This window comes from Pipra filicauda, unplaced genomic scaffold (assembly GCF_003945595.2).
Source record: "Pipra filicauda isolate LSUMZ 115617 unplaced genomic scaffold, ASM394559v2 scaffold151_size3305965_pilon, whole genome shotgun sequence".
In the NCBI taxonomy this organism is placed as follows: Eukaryota; Metazoa; Chordata; class Aves; order Passeriformes; family Pipridae; genus Pipra; species Pipra filicauda.
Window position 1 is genome coordinate 2,814,638 of NW_024104007.1, and position 18,830 is coordinate 2,833,467.

Genomic DNA, 18,830 nt, shown 5'->3' on the forward strand with positions numbered 1-18,830 from the left:
CGCGGGGAGGGAGGAGGAACGGGGAAGGAGGGAGGAGGGAGGGGGAGGTCCCGCCACCGGGATGCTCCGTGCTGCGCCGAGCCAAGCCGAGCCGTGCCGTGCCGTGCCGGGCGGGCCGCCGGGCTGCGGGGTGAGCCGGAGGATGGAGCAGATGCCGCGGCTCAGAGCTGGACAGGCGGTGAGGAGCTGCCTGAGACTCGCGGCAGAGGATGGGGATGTGAAACACCAAAACTGGGAGGGGGGTAGCAGCCCGAGGGAGTGGGAAGGGGGGAATAAAACCTCCCTTTGGGGCGGACTGAAGGAGGCACGGAGGGGGTCGGCAGCCGGGGAGGTGCTGAGTGCCCGTTGCGGCACTGAGAGGGCGAGAGCTCTGCTTGCTTCAGGGCAAGACTGGGAAAAACACAAGTCAGTGCCTAGAAAGGCTGGAGGGAGAGATGAGTCCAATTTGGTACTGCTGGCAGAGAGCCGAGCTCTTCTGCTCTCTCGCTGGGTCACGCTTCTCTTCCCTCCCGACTTAAATTGCTCCCTTCTTCCTCCATTCCCACATCAGATCCTCACACATTGTTTTTCCCCTGAGCTTTCGGGATGTTCCACCACTGTGCCCTGGGTCTCACCCTGGCAAATACACCCGTGATCCCAAAGAGGCACTACAGCACTCTGCAATCCCATGGGCAGAAATTGGATTGCTGCAGGAATAAAAGCTGCAGAGCAAAACAACCCAAATCTCCTCCCGAACAAAAGAGCAGGTCACTGTGGGGTGGGACAACTACTGTGCCTCACTCAGACAGCAGGATTTTACTGCTGAGCACACTCCTTATGGCAATAGGTAGGATATCAGGCTCAGCCTACCCTCATAACCGAGGGTCCAGCCAGCAAGGCCCAGAAAAAGTTTAAAAGGAATAAATACAATCTTAAATGTGTAAGTGAACAGAGGGGAAATCCCTTTCCCAAAAATACTGGCAGATAGAAGAATATGAAAAAAAATTTTTTTAAAAAATTCTTTTTTAAAAAACAGTTAGTACAGCCAACTATGCGTAGGGAACTTCCCTGGAAGAAGTGAGGCATTCCCAGAGGAGTTATACAAGTTGAAAAGGAGGTGTACAAGATGAGTTTTTCTGGAAAGCCAGATTGGTGCCAATGGCTGCAGTGAAGTTACCAGCACAATACTGTCTTAGATCAGTCCCAGCACCAAGCCTGGGCTTTGCTCAGGACTTTTCTCCAAGAGGAAATCTTCTTAGACAATAAATTTTCTTCTGTGCTTCCCAGCTGTGTCCTTTTCCACACAACTAGCATGGATGACACCGTAGCTCCTGAGAGGCTCATGCTAATACCATAGCCATCCCCATCACTCCATCCAGCCCATAAATCGTGGAATGGTTGGGGTTGGAAGGCACCTTAAAGATCATCTTGTTCCAGCCTCCCTACCATGGGCAGGGACACCTCCCACTAGACCAGGTTGTTCAAAGCCCCATCCAAATTGGCCTTGAACACTTCCAAGGATGGGGCATCCACGCCTTCTCTGGGCAATTATGTTCCATCTTGTTACTGACAGTGACTCAAAGTCTCAGACAGTGCCAAAAACAAGGCAAGGTGCTATGGGAAAACATTCATTTCAGCAGCATCTGAAGGTCCTGGGCAATCCCCTGTGCTCTTGTGATCTGTAAGATGGTGTCCCACACACGTTGTAACTTGGCATATCACTGCTGGTGGGACACATGGACTTCCCCTCCCTCTGGTTGCTCCAGAGTCTCTCTGAAGATCCTGCAGAGGAGCATGCACCAGCCTTAGTCCTCCTCCCTCTTACATGGTAGGAATGGAAGCACACTTCAACTGGCATTCCCCTGGATCAATATCTCATCCAAATTTTAACAAACTGAGTCTTGGTAGGCCTGAGTCCCAGCTAACACACATCAATGCCACAGACTCAAACCAGTTACTCCCTTGACTCTGAGCATCTGGCTGTGTTTGGTACTCAGCATGCACGAATGTGTGAATGCACTCAGCTCTCCTGGTCTTTGCAGTTTGAGGAAAGATCACTCACAGCCATATACTTACTTCAAATTATCTCCGAAGCTCTGCTTCTTTTATTGAGAAGTCAAATGAACTCCAACTGATTTCAAATTTGAATTTTCTAGGACAATAGGATGGCACTGGAATTTAATTGATTTTGATTACCTACCTTATTATTATGCTGCCAGTAGCAGTAGTTCAGGTTGGTGTAATTTTAAATTTACTGTGAGATGAACCTGACATTTCTCTACTGCTGAATAGAGAACTTGAGCGATTCGTCAGCTCTTCACAAAGATGTCATAATTAATTCAGTAATATCACTTCTGTAAGCAGAGACAGAAGATACAGAAGCACCTACTCCGTGCCTAAGAGCTGAATGAACGACAGCCTCACTTTCTCCAATCTTCGTGAAAATTACTGTATTTTTTTTTAGCATTCAACACAACTTCGGCTGCAAAGATACATCTTCCCCTCTCCTCTCAGCACACAAGCAGGACTTATTAGCAGGCAATAATTTACAGCCAAAAGGTCAGCTATGTTTCCTCAGCTGGCTCCAAGAAGTATTTCCAACCCCTGATCAGCCTGGAAGAAATTCTTCCGCAATCCAGATGTAGCTGCTTTTCTTTGTCCGCTTTCCCAGGGGGCAGAGAGTGCAGGGAAACAGATCCCTGCCAGTGTAAACCAGCATTGCTCTGCTGGCTGAAAGGCATCTCCACCAAGATGAACAGCAGATGCTCCATCTCAAACCATCCCATCCCCTTCCTCCTGCCATGGGAGCATGAGAGATCACCTCCCCTCCTTGTCCGAAGAGGAGTTTTCCCCTCTGCCAGGGATGCCTGGTTGGGAATCACTGTCCAGCTGAATTGCACAATGTTTCAGTGCAACGGAAATTAAACAGACCTGTGAACTGGGATCAAAGTCCCTATTGACAGTGATATTATTTGAGAAGATAAGAGTTTAAATGTGTACTGCATAAGATAAAACCCGGACAGGCGGACAACAGAAGAGCAGCTTTTTTCTTTTAGTTTAGTCTTTTGAAAGCAGGATTGCCTGGCATAGTCAGTGTTATAACATATGTATATTTTAAAATGGTTTAGAGCAATTGCGAATATAAAAGCCCAGAACATTAGCATCTACTTTACTTTAACTGTCTCACAAAATTAAAAAAAAAATCAGTTCCTTCATTTCAAAACAGTTGTCTCCCCAAGTCAAGTGTTAAAGAAAAAGTGAATTAAAGTAATGAATTCAAGCACCAAACATTCAAAAGATGTGTGTACAAAAGCACCAGTCCTCTCAGGCAGCATATGCCTACACAGGTACTGTATTTCTAAACACAGCATGCAGAAGTTATTTTCAAAAGATAAAATATACCCAAAATGTTCAGCATTTGTATCTGAGAACTTTCAGATGTGAGGAGCTACATCCTGGACCAGGTTTTATTCCTGGCCTGGCATGCTCAGCTGCCTCCAGCAGACACAGACTCTCAAAAGCTTTCCCAGCCATTGACCCGTCACAGCAAATGAAGATGAGTAGCTCCAGTTTCTGGACCCTGTTTATGCCTCCCAACAGTTGGCCAACCTCAGAGGGACTAGATGCCTAGGGAGGCTAATCCTGCCTGCATCTAAAATGAAGCCTTTGCATTTCATTTCAAAATACTAGCTCTTTCTCTTTCGACTCTTCCAGTACTAGAACTCTATTTTTTTCCTCTATCTCCCAGTTCATTGTATAAGAAAATTTGTTGGTATTTTAAAATTTGAAAACTTATTTTTTACCTCCTTACATTTTAAAAAAACTTAGAAAAACCTTCTGAAACAAGCTGGGGAAGAGCAGAACTAATGAAGTTCATTTTCCTACTTATTTGTGCTCTTTATCCCCTACACCCTCCCCACCACCCCCAAACAAATTCCACCGTGTCCGCTTGGACACCCACAGCTCAACCAGAGACAGAACCAAAGTCAGCACATGCTGAAGCTTGTCTGGAGCTTTACACTGTCATGATGGACCAGCTGACCAACCCTTGGCCATCAAACCTACTTCTTTCTGCTTCCCTGTAAACGATCCTCTGCCAGCTGACAAAATTTGCAGAAGCAAAACTGCCTTTGAGACAGTTACCCTTCGCTCAAATGTGATTGAAATTGGCCAACCTGTTAAAAAGTGATGATGGTGGAAGAGAGACTGGCGAGGAGACAGATGGCAGACAGCTCAGCTTTAGCCTCCACTGAGCTGATTGAGAAGTGGGAATGCTTTCACCCTCTCGTGAAAAATGATATCACCCTTTCGCTGAAATTCAAAACTTAGTTTCCTGACATTAAAAATGTGACTTTTCCAACTGGTCAAAATTAGGATGAAAAAAGGGACGAAAAAAACATTACTTGGTGCTTTGCCAAGGAACGAAGTCATTCTAAGCAAGGAATTAAAATGCAGCTGGAGGAAGAATGGGATAATAAGAGTGATAAAACATAACACAGCCGGGAGCCAGGAGCCCAGCGAGACCCACACGAGTTGATGTTGAGCAGGGCCATCCCAGCAGGAGCAGCAAGTGGATTGCTAAGCCCATTGCACTTGCACTAGTTGTCCACCAAGCGCATAGAAATCCTGAGTCTTTTATTCCCAAATTTATGGGCAGCCTCACTAAGGCCAAGCTAACCAAGTGTTGGCACCAAGACATACCCCCTCTCTCCCCGAGTTCAGTGCCAGCAGCTTCATCATCACGTGTGCCGAGCTTGCACAGGGACACAGGCAAGTCTGCACGGAGGGGTGAAACAAACCCCATGCTGGTTAGCCCTGCACTGGGAACCAGCCTGAGAAAACCCACCCTGAGGCTGGGGACATTCCCAAAAGGACATGGTGAGGCTGCAGGAACAGCAACAAAAATGTGGTCTCCCCCACAGTGCTCGAGTCATCCAGAGCAATTGCTGGCACCCCTCAGTGCTGGGTTTACACGGGAGGAATTGGGTGAGTTGGTGGGAGGATTGAGGCTGGTTGATTGGGCAGGGAGAATTTTAAGTGGTTTTCAGAAAATGCATGGGGTGAAGCAGTGTTATGGGTAATCAAGCCAGAAAAACTCTGTGCTGGTACCGACTCAGACCATGTCACCACCTTGGCAGCCGTGCCCACCTGAGCTCCCAAACCCCTGAGCAACTTGCAGATGGTGCCTGATTCTGTAGATCCTCCTCTGTGTCTGGGGGAGCTGCTGGCTGCCACTCCAGAGCAAACCCCCAGCCTGCCCTGCAGCCCCACCCAAGCCCTCTCAGCTGAGCCTGGTCACCCATGAACATCAACAAAACACGTTTTTCATCCCCAGTTTATACCAAGGAGGGTGAGTTTTCCCAAAATCCCTTGTTTTTCTCTTAGCCTCCCAGCATAACCCACTTCCCCACTGTGTTTCAGATGAAGGGCTCTGGGCTGGGTTTTCTGTGTCCCCAGACATGTCTCGTACTGGCCACCTTTCCTGAGCTTTCCAGGGACTGAAGCTACCAACAGTTGCCAGAAAAAGAAACTCTATTTCTGGGCTGGTCCTGGAAAGCCAACCCTGTGGATGCCAGCAGGGATGCAGAAATCGTGGTTTCTCATGTCTCCCTCAAAGGTGGCACTGCTATTCTGAGAGGAACAAACTAACCCCAGTTCAAAATCACCAGTTTGGAAAGTTTTTTTAGCTTCTGTCTTTTTCTGTCTTAACGTAGGCATGGACTACAACTTCAACCTGCCAGAAGTAAACCACTCACACAAATAGATCACGATCAAAGGTAGATGTAAGCAAAAGTACTCACCAGATACAGGCATATCCCTCATGCTTGGCTTCATGTCAGCCCAGTTTCAGCTCTCCAGCTCATCACTTGAGCACTTACTTCTGTTTCCACCCTGTGGCCAGCCTAACTGCTATGGGGGCATCCCTCAGTGTCCCAGGATGCCAACAAGGCTGGTATCTACACACAGGAGACACAATGGTGACATTGACCCCCCCATGCCCTGGTGCAGATGCCAACATGACATTGGTGTATACGAGAAACCCAGTGATTGGGGAACCACCATGGAGAGGGTGGGAGGGACTTCTCCCCCAAATCCTGGTGGCACTGGATGGCAGAGTGGGGAAGAGCAGGCATCAAAGGCATAGCCAGCACTTCTCCTTCCCCACACAGAGTTGGCTGAAAGGAGGTGTGCAGGGGGAAGCAGATACACAGTGGGACATGGGAACCTCTCCAATCCCCCAAAGCCCCCCCAGCCTGCTGCCACAGGGCCCCTCTGTCAGTGTGGATGGACATGGGGACCGGGTGGGGGGCAGATACTTCCCATTCCTCCCAGTTATGCATTATGCACCAGGCACCTGCATCCCAGTTCCGAACAAAACACATCCACCTCTCCTAGATGCATATTCACTCCGTTCAGCCACAATGGGAACAAAAAGGAAGATACGTCGGTTTTGCATGTCTACATGAGCCATCTGCTTCTATTTTATTGATAAAAACCTGCAACAGCAGAGTTCACCTTAACAAAATAAGACTGTTTCTGAGGTGTGGATGGCTGTATGTGTGTGGGGGTAATTTCAGCCCAGAATTTTGCAGAAGCTGGGTTTGATGCGTTTTGGGTTTTTTCCCCCCAGTCAGATATCATCTAGACATTAGTATTCCTAACACAGCATATAATTAGCGAGAGGCAATATATTGTATGATCATGCACGTTAGCACTTAAATAGAATAAAAATGTTTCATTGTCAGCTGCATGAAAAGCTAAGAATAAACCCGTACCACTCTTCCTGATGAATATCCAAACATCTTTTCATCATATATTTCATCATTTTGTCACAGTTTTGCACTGCAGATATCTCCTTCAATCACATACCCAGCAAGTGAAACAACAGTCACACCACCCTGGTGGCCTTACCAGTCAATACCAGCTGTTTATTAACTAGACTGAAGGTACAATTTTCAGTGCAAATCTTTGAGCTTTACAAAAGTGAAAAGAATATACGAATTTGTTTCTTATAAACTTCATGAACAGTTCTCCCTCTATAGATTTATTTATCATAAAAATAATTCAACAATAAATGCAGGCTCTAGAAGCCTTGCTTTTGAAACAACAGAAGTTAGAGACCTGGCCTTTGTTGCTAATTTTTCTGTATTGTTATTATTTAAAGTGATTAATTTATAGATAAATATTGTGTTTGCCCAGAGAATCTGTGGATGCTCATCCATGGAAGTGTTCAAGGCCAGGTAAGATGGGGCTTTGAGCAACCTGGTCTAGTGGAAGGTGCTCCTTGCCACGGCAGGAGGTTGGAACTAGATGATCCTTAAGGTTCCTCCCATCCCAAAACCATTCTGTGATTCTATGAGACATTTTTGTTTCTCTGGGAATTCATGGTAACATTTTCTTTTCAATATGTGAAAGCTGGATACAAATGTGCCAGGAGAAACAGCCATGCAGCCTGTTGGTTCCTGTTGAAGCACTGCTGGATCATCTAGAGCTTTTATTGACCTGTAACTGGTGGGAGTATCTCTCTATACTGAGTAATGATGGATGCTGGTATGAGGAATGCCAGCAGTGCTCACTATTTAACAGTAGGAATGGATAGTGTGTCCTCCTGTTGTTTATACTTTGGGAGTTGGCTGCACTGGTTGCCCAGAGAAGCTGTGGATGGCCAGGTTGGACTGGGCTCTGAGCAACCTGCTCTAGCAGAAGGCGTCCCTGCCCATGGCAGGGAGTTTGGAACAAGTGTGTCTTCAAGGCCCCTTCCAACCCAAACCATTCTGTGATTCTGTGACCTCAGGCTGCAAAAGGGGAGCTGAGATTTCTATTACTCCTGATGCAGCCTCATCCAGAGGGCTGAATCACTCTGAATACCAACTGGCTCACTACACACCCATGGGATGTCCTTAGGAGACTACAGCAAAGAAAGGAAAAATCTTCAAGGCAGATTATTCTACTAAACTCCAGGAGGGAAATGCAGTAAGAGGCTTAGAACACTGTCCTGTGGCAACACACCCCAGGAGTTATATCTGTGTACTCACAAAGCTGCTGGGGGGGGAAGACTTCCACATCACAGGGCACACAGAGGAAAGAAGAGAGGGACACCTCAGTCTCCGCATTGCCAGTGTCCAGCTGTGACTGCGACAGCGAGACAACAAAAGCCTGCCAGAGGTGGTATATTGTTCCAATATAGAAAGAAGTCAATACACACTAAAAATAACTTATTATATACAGTATATTTAAATCAACAGTCAAATATACATTGAGATGTGCTTCATGCAAATGCCTCGCGGCACTCTACCATAAAAAACATTTTTATATATACACATATAAATGTCACGCAGTATTTAAATGCTAAGTCTACCGAATGATTACCTCATTTACTCTTCTTGACAAACAAAACTCTCTGCTGGGAAAAAGTCAATGAAGTTACAGCTGAGAATACAGCCCAGCAAAACACAAAACACGGCAATGTCAGCAGAAGAATACAGGAGAGATGTGGTACCAGTTTAATTGGAAAACTTGTGCTTGAGGTGCCACGTAGTGACAGCAAGAGATCAGAGGATAGGTTTTATCCTGAGCACCATGAACATAAAATATTGCTACCAGGCACAGACCTGTGTTGGAGCAGACCTCTGTAGATATTAATGAGAGGATGGGAAACACAGTGATGGAGACAGCATGAAGGAAAAGCACCTGGAAAGTGTTAACAAGACACAGGGATGATGAAAGCTGGCAAAATTATATTATTTATTTCCTAGCTGCTAATGAAGAGAAAATTTTGCAATGTTATCCTAAGTTTGAGAAATTAAGGGAAAGGGAGGTATTTGGCACAATAAAATGCCTTCCCTGGAGGTCACAACTCATTAATGGTTGTGGGGCTCAGGAAGAATCTAGTTTTTGTCTGGATCCTGAATCCTTGTTCTTCACCCATGGCCAATATCAGCTTTCTGTCTCTTATTACTCAATAAGATCAGCCCATGTTGGTATGATGGTACAGAGGACAGACACCTCTGGAGTATCTGATGTTTATTTTATGTCACTCATTACAGCCAGAGGAAATGCAAGAGCCAGGAGGAAACATCCTTACTTCCTCACACCTGCAGCTGCCCAAGCAGCTGTGATTTCTGTTAAACCACTTCTGTTAAGTAAAACCCAACAATTTGCTTTCCAATTTTCTACAGAGATGAGCAAGTAACAGGTCTAAATGGAGCTTCACAGCTCCCATCTGGTTTTTGTGTTTCTTCTTCAACTTTTTCCAACCCCAGCCTGCCTAATGTTCACTGGATGTAACACGGTGACCATATAGGTTTTTGGTGAGATCATATAGACTACCACAGTCCATCTGCATTGCTGCCAAGCAGCAGTCTTCCTTCTGCCTTATCAGTAGCGATAACTTGTAGGATTCAGGATTTTATGTTCCTGTGATGGGCAATACCCAATTCCCACGCAGGTTCCCAAATTAGGATCGAAAAAAGCATCAACATTGGACTTTTTTCTGCCTTCTACAAGCATTAGGTTTTCCCTGCTCTGTGTACAAAACCTGTCTAGTGACAGAGCTTTTCTCAAGCTGTTCAATTCTGCAGCAAAATCTCAAAATTCATCCTCCCATGACAAACTCAGGAGCAGAGGGGAGGGAAAAAAATCTCACCTTCAACCTTCTGTTTTGAGGGAGCAGCTCAGGGAGAGCCCAGCCTGCAGCTCTCCTCTTACTAATTTGTACAGATGGCTTGTGTGGAGAGGAGAGGGATTGTAATGCCAAAAGAGATGAATGGTATCTACCAAGTTCTTTATCCAGGCTACAGTATTGACCTATATCTGCTCCATAAAGGTGAAAAAACATGGATAGCTGTGTGGGTTGAGCGGGAACATCTTCCTGCTGCCAGCTGGCAAACAGCTTGGGGATTACAGCATGAGGATTAATAGCCTTTGTCATTTGTAAGTGCAGATGCTAACCTTACTCCTATGACAGACTGATCTTCTTTGGATTCTGTGCCTGTTTGCTGTTCCAGAAAGATGACCTTGGGCCGCTGTGAGAGACAAAATACTTACACATTCATTTCTTCAGGCCCACAGTGTAGGCTGCAGGAAGACACGAGCTCACCCTGCACTGAAAAAAAAGGCTGTATGCCTTCAGCAGATCTGGAACTCAGGAATCACGCAGAGAAACTGGGTTTCAGCTCAGGCTTGATGCCACTGCAGCCCAGCTGTGCTGCTTTCTGGAGTAGAGAGTGAGCAGACTCCCAGTTCTACAGCAGCATGAGCACACTGAGAGCCTTCCCTGCCTCCCTCCCTCCTCACCACCTTCCCACCACTGCTTGGGGTTTTCATTTTTTGCACGACATCTTGTTAAATCTGCACCAGATCCCAAATAAACACCCAAAACAGCTATGTGGAATTATCCTGGATGTCTTTCCAAGCTTTAGGATCTGTCAGCTTCTGGCTGCTTGTATCACAGAAGCAGATGAGCTGAGAGCCAGCACCGCTTCCTGGGATATGAGAACGTATTTGTTGGGGTAGCATATGCTGAAGGGGAAAACGTGCCTCATTCGAAGTGTGAGCTTTTCTAAAAACCCTGGATGCTTTGTTTTTTCCCCTCAAACCATAGCTGCAAACATCACAGTACATTTTAAATGGAAAGCGGATGTTCCTGCATATTAATTCCTTCAGGCTCTGTTGTCCTTTCACAGAACACAATGCCCATGAGAAAGAAGAAAGCAAACACAGAACAGGTTGTTTCTTCTGTCATTAACTTGGTCCACACTGAGGTGAACGGGTGTCACTACTTTGTAAATATTAAAGTATCACAGCCCAACTAACAACCTTCAAAGTCCACAAGTGGATTAGACAGCAGGGATGCAACGTCTTGATCATGAGCACCATGACTTTAAGACAACCCCTCTAGGAGTCAGCTTCCCTCAGGCCCAGGGATAACGTGATGGAGAAGGCCATATTCTCTGCTCAGCCTTTTTGTCCACCTTTCGTGCTGAAGGGCAGAAGGCAGCTGAGAGGCAGAGAGATGAAGCGCTGTGATCACACAGATTAAAGATGATGATAAATATGGGAGTGGAAAGCAAGCTCTGCAGGCACGTCAGCTCCAAGGTCATCGCCAGCTCCAACTGAAGGGGAAAACGAACTGCCACCAGAGGAAACGCCTGCTCCTCTGCCAAGCTGCCACCTCTGGCTTTATGCTGGAAAAATGATCAATAGCAGCTGGCAGCTTTTGGTTCTGCGCATCCAGGAACATCTAAAGACATTCATGACTGAAGATCAGTTGACTATGTAAAGCACCAAACAACTCCTCGGGATCTGCAGCCGCTAAAAATATATCTGAGCATTGTCCATGTACTCCAGGAGCCACACAACCCACATTATCTCCAAAGGGAAGCGCAGGCAAGGCAGAGCGACAGGAACGAGCAGGCCACAGCAGGGTCCAGCTAATTAAAGACACTGGTAAAAAGGAAACCCAAACAAATCAAAGGATGCAGAAGACCATCCAGACAAAGCTTTTGCAAATGGACACTTCAGGGAGCCAGCACTGCAGCTCAGTGGGCTAATAGAGGTACTCATTTCTGTGGGCATCAGCTGAAGATCACATCATGGGGAATATAAACATGGTGAGATCATTCTGTTCTGTTGTCGATACACATTTAAACCAGAAGATAAAACAACAGCAGAGCTTAGCAGGACAGAGCAGGACAGCTCCAGCTGGCTGGAGAGAGACCAAGGAAGGAACAGACTGCAACCAGCCGAACGATGCTGTTCAAGATACAGAGCTGTATGCAGGGCACTTGCCCACAATATTCTGGGCCTATGCCAGTGCAGTTAAGTTCCTTCCCACACAATGGTTTTGTGGGTTTTCAGGTTTTTTTATTTTCTGATCCTGATCCTTGAACTTCCCATGGCCCTCCCACGGGAAGCTCCTCTCTCCCCCTTGGAACCCCAGAGAAACAGAGAGGAAGCATCAGCATCCACATGGAGGAAGGCCAGTGAAGCACAGGGCACAGCCTACCACCCATCACCAACTCTGAGCCAAGGGAGAGTCAAACTTCCCAAGGAATTGAAACCTTTCTGCAAATTCAGTCTTGTCAGCCACTTCCAAAGGAAACAAGGGGTTAAAACACTGACTGAAAGGGCAATGGTATTTACATAAGAAAGACCAGAAGCACAAGCCAAGCCTGTATCAATATTAGCAATGACTAATTCAATCTGTCAATGGGAAGAATTAGAGGAGCTTTGGAATATGCCAGGGCTGGTACAAATCCTTCATTTCACAGATAGTCAACACCAAAAAGAAAAATAAACCACGAAAGCAGCAAAAATATCAAAATACAACTAGTAAGCACAAGCACCTCCAGCACTTTGTTCATCCCAAGATTCAAAAAATTCTTCTGTTGCTTTAGTAGGAACATAATGAACCCCATGAATGTACTGCTCAAGGCATGGATATGCCAACAGTTTTGGCAGTAGCTCCAAAACCCCAATGGTCCATTTGCTGCATCCCTTTTTACCCCCACTCCAAAATTTTCTGGTAAAATATAAGGCCAAAAGATTGCAGCAAGAATGCAGCAACCTGCTTCCCTTGAACAACTAAGTTTTAATACATGCTCAGATATTAACTTACTCTAAGTAAGCTGTTTTCTCTTGCTTTCCTCTGACTCCCAATACTCTACACTGAAATTATATATTAAAATTCAATTCCCATAATGCTGTATCTTTGGAAAAGATCTTACTGTGAAAACAGCATGGAAGTCCAAAACCAGTTTATTACATTGCTTTTTAAAATGATCTTTTTCAATAGTTTTTTTTTAATCATACTGTTATAAATCTGGGTTATCTCCAGTTCACTGCTGAAACACATTATCAACTTACAGTTTTCCCTTAGCTAATCATGAAGCATAAGCAACACTTCACAGGTTCAAGAAGTTATGGAGAAAATCTCAGTAAGTTTATCATATATTCACATTCCAGGTAATAAAATTAATTATAAACACTTGCACATACATTTTATACAGTTCAGGGAAAAAAAGATGCCGAGATTGGAAAGCAACTGGAATCAGCAAATGTACCTTTGAATTGGGCTGTTTCCTCTACTTTTTTTTCCGAGAAGAAAAGTGTGTGATAAAAAAAAATCTATTCTCCTGGTTACCACTCAAATGTTCTTTTTTTTTTTTTGCATTGGTAATACAGCAGCATTAGCAGTGCAGTCAAAAATATGTTTGTTTGCTGAGCTGAATTTAGATTGTATCCTGTTTTGTGACAGAAAGTCCCAGTAGTGCAAAGTAGATATGTCAGCTTATCTAGACAGGAGAGGAGAACCCTCCTGCATATGACACCCAGAAGTCTCCCTGAAAAAATGATACTCAGACAGGTGATAAGAATATACAAAAGCAGGGTCTGTAGAATAACTTGTATCACCTGTACCAGAAGCCCTCCTACATGCAGATTATTCTGTCTGCCTCATGAGGACAGACAGAGCCTGTGTGTATGACACCAAGTGATAACCTGTGACTGAGAGCACAGCAGTGCTCTCAGGGCCTGGCTGGCCTGGATGTGAGCCAAACCAGCAGAGAGGCCCAATTTTGGTCAAACAGCCAGTGCCAAAATTTGCATTAGTTAGATTTGCACAGCACCATTGAAGGAAGGAGATGGCTGCAGTGCAGTAGGAGGCAGAATTTGGTGCCAGATCTCAGCAAATGACAAAACCAAAACACGAAGTGACTCAGTACAGACAAACCTTTTCAGCAAAATATTTCCTGTGTCTTGCTGTCATCAGCAGGAATGGAGAAATGCCAGTCCTCTCCTAGAGAGCAGGGGGAATGGGAGATTGGGCAGCTGATAGCATTTGAAGATCTCAGCACCTCACTGCCTACATACCATCACTGCACTTGAAGATGAACATCCTCCTTTGTGTCACACACGGCACTGCAAAAACAACCACTTAGTCAAGCAGCAGACTGAGACACGTCCCCTATCCATCATCTCCACGGCTTCAACTCGCAGAGACAGGGAAAAAGAACAGAGTGGAAAAGGACAATATAGTCTGAAAAGTTACGACGTGAAAGTGTCATCACCTCATCCAGCAAGCCTGCTCCTTGCATTGTTTTCAGTGAGAGGCAGGAAGCACAATACTTTTCTCCGGTGCTAGTTCAGCAGAGCCCCTCTGGGGGGTCCCCTGGATCCTATTCCTTGCCTGCAGGAGAGCTCGCCCCCAAGATGAGGTGACATGGTCTGGCATCCTCTATGGCTCAGTATGCCAAAACTAGTCCCCTGTCATATCCCAAGAAGATATTAAAGGATAGCCCTCAGCAAACTGAGTAGTGCTCAGCTGAATCACAGAGAAACCACAGATCTGAAGCCTTCACCTGTAATGCTCACAGAAATGCTTTTCTGAATGAACCTTGTTTCTAAAAACCAAATTAACACATTGGCAAAACAGTGATGCAGAAAAGAGTGATTCAGGCACAAAGGTGGATGTGCAGCTTTTTCTGGTCTTTTTTTTGGTATTTGTGATGACAGAAGCCATAACTTCAAGTAAACATCTAAACATGCATTGTATAATGCAATAGAAAAACTGATGCTCATTATCTCTTGTGCAAACCTATGGCAATGCAGGCTAACAAGTGCGCAGGGTGCCTAATTAAAAATATCAATAGTGTTAAGTCCTAATATCAGCTGTTAGTACAGGAGAACAGTAGTAATGTCTAGGCACTTTAAAGTTGACAGAGAATTCAAGAGTGCTTTCTCATGCTGCTTGAAAAATATATCATCCAGTCTACAGTGGTATCAAATGCTTATTTCTAGGACTTAGAAACACGATAATAAAAGGGAGAGGATGTGATCTGCATGCAGGTTAGCCTTTCTGTGAGCTATCTGCGTGTGAAGAATATTTGCAAACTTCATTAATATAAATAAGGGGAGGGAGAGAAGAGAGAGTTTAACCCAGAAGAAAACAGCATCAGAATCAGCCTGTGATGATTAAGCCTATGACAAAATCAGCAAGACAACGACCAAGGAAAGGATTTTGTAGGTATTCCCACTGCTTTTCGCCAGGGTTAATTATTTGGATGAAGAAAATGCAGGACAACCTGGAAAGACAAGAACTAAATGTGCTTCCCAGGCCTTGCCACCTTTGATACCCATGACTGCTGACACCAAGCAGCCAGGTTAAAGCACACATGCCCCATCAGAGCACAGCGCTTGCCACGGGATAGCTGTTTTCTGCTGGCTGAGAACAAGGTAAGACAGCCCTTTGTCCCAGGATCTGCAACTTGCCCTGGCAACCACTAGGACTCCAGCAGCGTGTGCCACCTGCAGACCTGCGTCCCCTGCGATTCCTTCATTTCCTGCCAGTGGCTTTGCTCCTCCTCTCCGCTGCTGTTCTGACCCATGGAAATCCAGCCGATCATCTCCTTGCGCTTCATGCTGCGCCTGTTGTATATGGAGATCATCAGGGTGACATCAGAGAGCTGGAAGAGGGCAACCTGGAAGATGAAGGTTTCCTTGTAGACAGGGTTGGGCTGTCCTCGGCGGATGGAGGTCTTGCAGCGAGACATCTCCTGACCCACAGAGTTGCGCAGGCAGAGCTTTCCATAGGTATCTAGGACAGGATAAAAGAGGAGACAATACCTCTGGCACAGGTAACAGACTAAATGGAAGCCCCAAGTGGTCAAAAAACACCCCAAGCCCCTCCAAGTAGAGCAGCTTTGTCTGTAGTGAATAACAGATAACGGCTGGACATCTCTCCTTGGTAAAATCCATGGGATGAGAAGCAGCAGATGAAAGCACCTCTTGGATTTTCTCATATTGAGCTGTGGAGAAAAAGAAAACTGATGTGTTTCAGCCCTACTCTCTTGGAAAGAGCAGGGTACCTGGTATCCAGTCCTAACAAACCTGTCTACGATTAACTGAAACTATGAGCATCTCTATGGATTCTCCACATCAAATGGTGTGTTTCCATCTTCCCTTCCTCTCCCTCACAATCAAGCTTCATTTGGGCTCTCTTACCCAGGTTTCCTTTGACTGCCCTTGTCTCTCCACCACTCTCTTTTGGAAGAATGCCTCTGTGACCTATTGTTTGAGATACCAAGCAAAAGGATCTTGAAAGACAGGGAAAAGAAACCTGCATACACAGTGGAATGATTTATCTCCCATGATAATTTCAAGTTTTTTCCAAATTCTCATATTACTTTTTTGGTGGACTCAGGGTCAATTTTATTCACTATCTAAATCAATGTAAGGAGTAAACATGCCTAGGAAGGAATGGTCCAATTCAGTGTTCCTGTAAATCTGTTCTTTAAACTCTTGCTGCCTCCTGTATTAATTAGTTCACCTCTGTTATGTGCTTGTTAATACTGCGGTCTCTGAGCTCCCAATGCTCCACAGATCCAGCTCAGTGTAAGTTTTCACCTTGCTCTGCACGTGACAGTGACAGATTGCTTGGCTAGACAAGTCCTCTGCTAACCCCTTCATAATCTGTGCCTGGGTTCCTGCAAGTGAGTATTATTTCAGAGTGTGCTGAAGATAGGAAATAAATAACAAGCCTCCGTCTCTTGTCTACAGCATTTCTATCCTCTTCTGTTCCCGTTTGATGTGCTATTTTACGCACTTATCTACTGAGCAACACAAGGTGTGAAATTACACTTCAGGTGTGAAAACACTTCTATGTCTCCAAAGCAGGGCTTTCCACTCCTCTCAAACTGTTCCACTGAAAAAGCTGTCAGGAGACTGACAATCAAGGAGCAAATTGTGAGCCTGCACAGCTGTACAGCTATCGAGTTACTGCGGGGAAAGTTCAGCCCAGTCATTAGCTGGGGGGGCCAGCTTGGCTCCCAGCGTAACACTGGCGATGAATTAGATCTTGCCAACAAAGACCTACTTGTTGCACAGAAAAGCAGAGCTTTGATTTAATTTCCTGATGGTATCTGGAAAGAAAAAAAAAAAAAAGGCAAAAAAAAAGCTTTATTAAGAGGTGGACTAATTTCCACCTTACTATTCAGTGTTGGTGGTGCTGAGGGACTGAAATCTGTAACAACTTCAGATCCATCAGAAGCACAAAGCCCAAGAGAGGACTCCCTCTTCTACCTCAACTCAATGTGGAACTCTGCAAGACAACTACCAGACACAACTCTTGCAGTGTTTGTAGAGATGTCACTTTGTTTTGGACTGACAAACCACAACATGCACTGAAGCATTCCTCATGTGTGAGTCCTGGCTGCTGGTCTAGGCTGCAAGGAACTCCCTGGAAATAAAGATAAGTGAGGAGAAGAGGTTTTATAGATGTTTTTTTTTTTTATGTATTCATCCTCTTCTTCTGAGAAGGGGATTTCCAAATAGTAAAAGATCTCCACCAGGCTAATTTTTAAATACAAACAAACAACTAACTAGTACAGTTCCCTGTTTGAACTTTAAGATTTTTCTTTCTTTCGAATTAAAAGCTCACATCTTCACATAATTTTAGTGTATTTTCCAAACCAATCCCATTTACAGGCAGAAAGATGAAGTATCTCACTTCTGCTGGAAAAGAAGTGAGTGCCGAGACCTAAGAATTCACAGAGATGAGACCCCCTCTCTTTGCTCCTGGCCCAGTTCTTCCATTATTCTCTGGATATGTCCTTGGTGTCACATTGCTTTTCCCTCTACCCTCTGAAAACTGCTTAGTTGAGGCCATTTGATTGGGCTCACAGCAGGAGCTGGGAACAGGAAGGGCAGAGCTGGGGCATGGAGCAGCACTGGAATGATCCTGCCCCTGGACCCCTTGGCAGTTCCTGGGGATGTTTCCCTGCCTATGCTGGGGCAGGGAATGGGCAGAGTGGAGAAGCTGTATGCAGCCAAGAACTGCTACCAACACTCTCACTGCTATCCCACCTGAGCATGGCAATGTACCACATAACCAACAGCAAATAAAGAACTTTTTTAGATTATTTTCCCATGTTACTTGAGGGAAAGGTCACCCACACATGCCTGTATCTCTTGTAAGAAGACAGGGAGAGGACTGAGGTCTAGATTTCACTCCTAGTATACCTTCATATCATCCCTCCTTCTGAGTTTCACCAGTACTGCTGGCTCAGGTGGGATTCATCACACCTAACTGCAGCACACTCATTTGAACAGCCCCCAAAGGAGTCAACCCATTTATAATCAAAGAAGCATATGGCATAATTCAGCATCGATCTAGTAGGCAGTGCTGCCATTATAGATGATTTAGTTTTTAACACTAAAGCAAGTGCCACAGCTAAAGAGCCCCATAGGATACTGTTTCAGGATGCCCTGCTTAATTCTCGAGGCTATGAAGGGAGGAGTTTCTTACTAGGATGTTACATCCCCGACTGAGGCCTCAGCTTTTGCACGTGTGGGGTAATATAGCTGGCTTTGAAGAAAACTGAGCAGTACACCAACAATGACTTAAACCAAAGTCAGAAAATGTGGCTTTTTCTTTAATACACATCAGATTTTCTACATACTTCTGCACCAAGACCCTGCCTCTACAGTACCAAGGGTGGTGGAGACCCTGCACGTATCGTCTGGATCAGGCAGGGACGTGAAAGCTGTAAGGAGACTGTGCTCAGCATAGAGATAATATCAGGAGCCCTATTCATGCCCATGAAAGCACAGGCACAAAAACAGTGCAAGTGACAACTAAACCAGGCTGCTAATTCTCCTAAAATTTGTTCCACTGAGTGTATTTTACTAGGCAAAAGAATCAAGATTGCCCGAACAGAAATAAAAGAGTAGGTGTGTATCATATATTTAGCATCTGAAATTTGCTTTGCAGAGTTGGTACATATGAGACTGAGCTGTTATTCTGCTTCACTAACTACATTTAAAGATTGTAGTTTGCCCTTTCTGCATTGCAC

General features: G+C 45.2%; 1 protein-coding gene and 1 long non-coding RNA gene across 5 annotated transcripts in view; one reads left to right on the forward strand and one right to left on the reverse strand.

Moving 5' to 3' along the window:
- Positions 1–73: 73 nt before the first annotated feature.
- LOC120322773 lies at positions 74–17,241 on the forward strand. Its single transcript, XR_005562684.1, has 2 exons — positions 74–178; positions 13,754–17,241. It is a non-coding gene; the product is annotated as an uncharacterized LOC120322773 (long non-coding RNA).
- SYT16 (synaptotagmin 16) overlaps positions 8,192–18,830 on the reverse strand; it is a 109,614-nt gene continuing 98,975 nt past the window's right edge. For all 4 annotated transcript variants that reach the window (XM_027716706.2, XM_027716705.2, XM_027716703.2 and 1 more), the window contains one exon: positions 8,192–15,574. In XM_027716706.2, the coding sequence (XP_027572507.1) occupies positions 15,261–15,574 (314 nt within the window). In that variant the 3' untranslated portion in view covers positions 8,192–15,260. The remainder of the gene's footprint in view (positions 15,575–18,830) is intronic.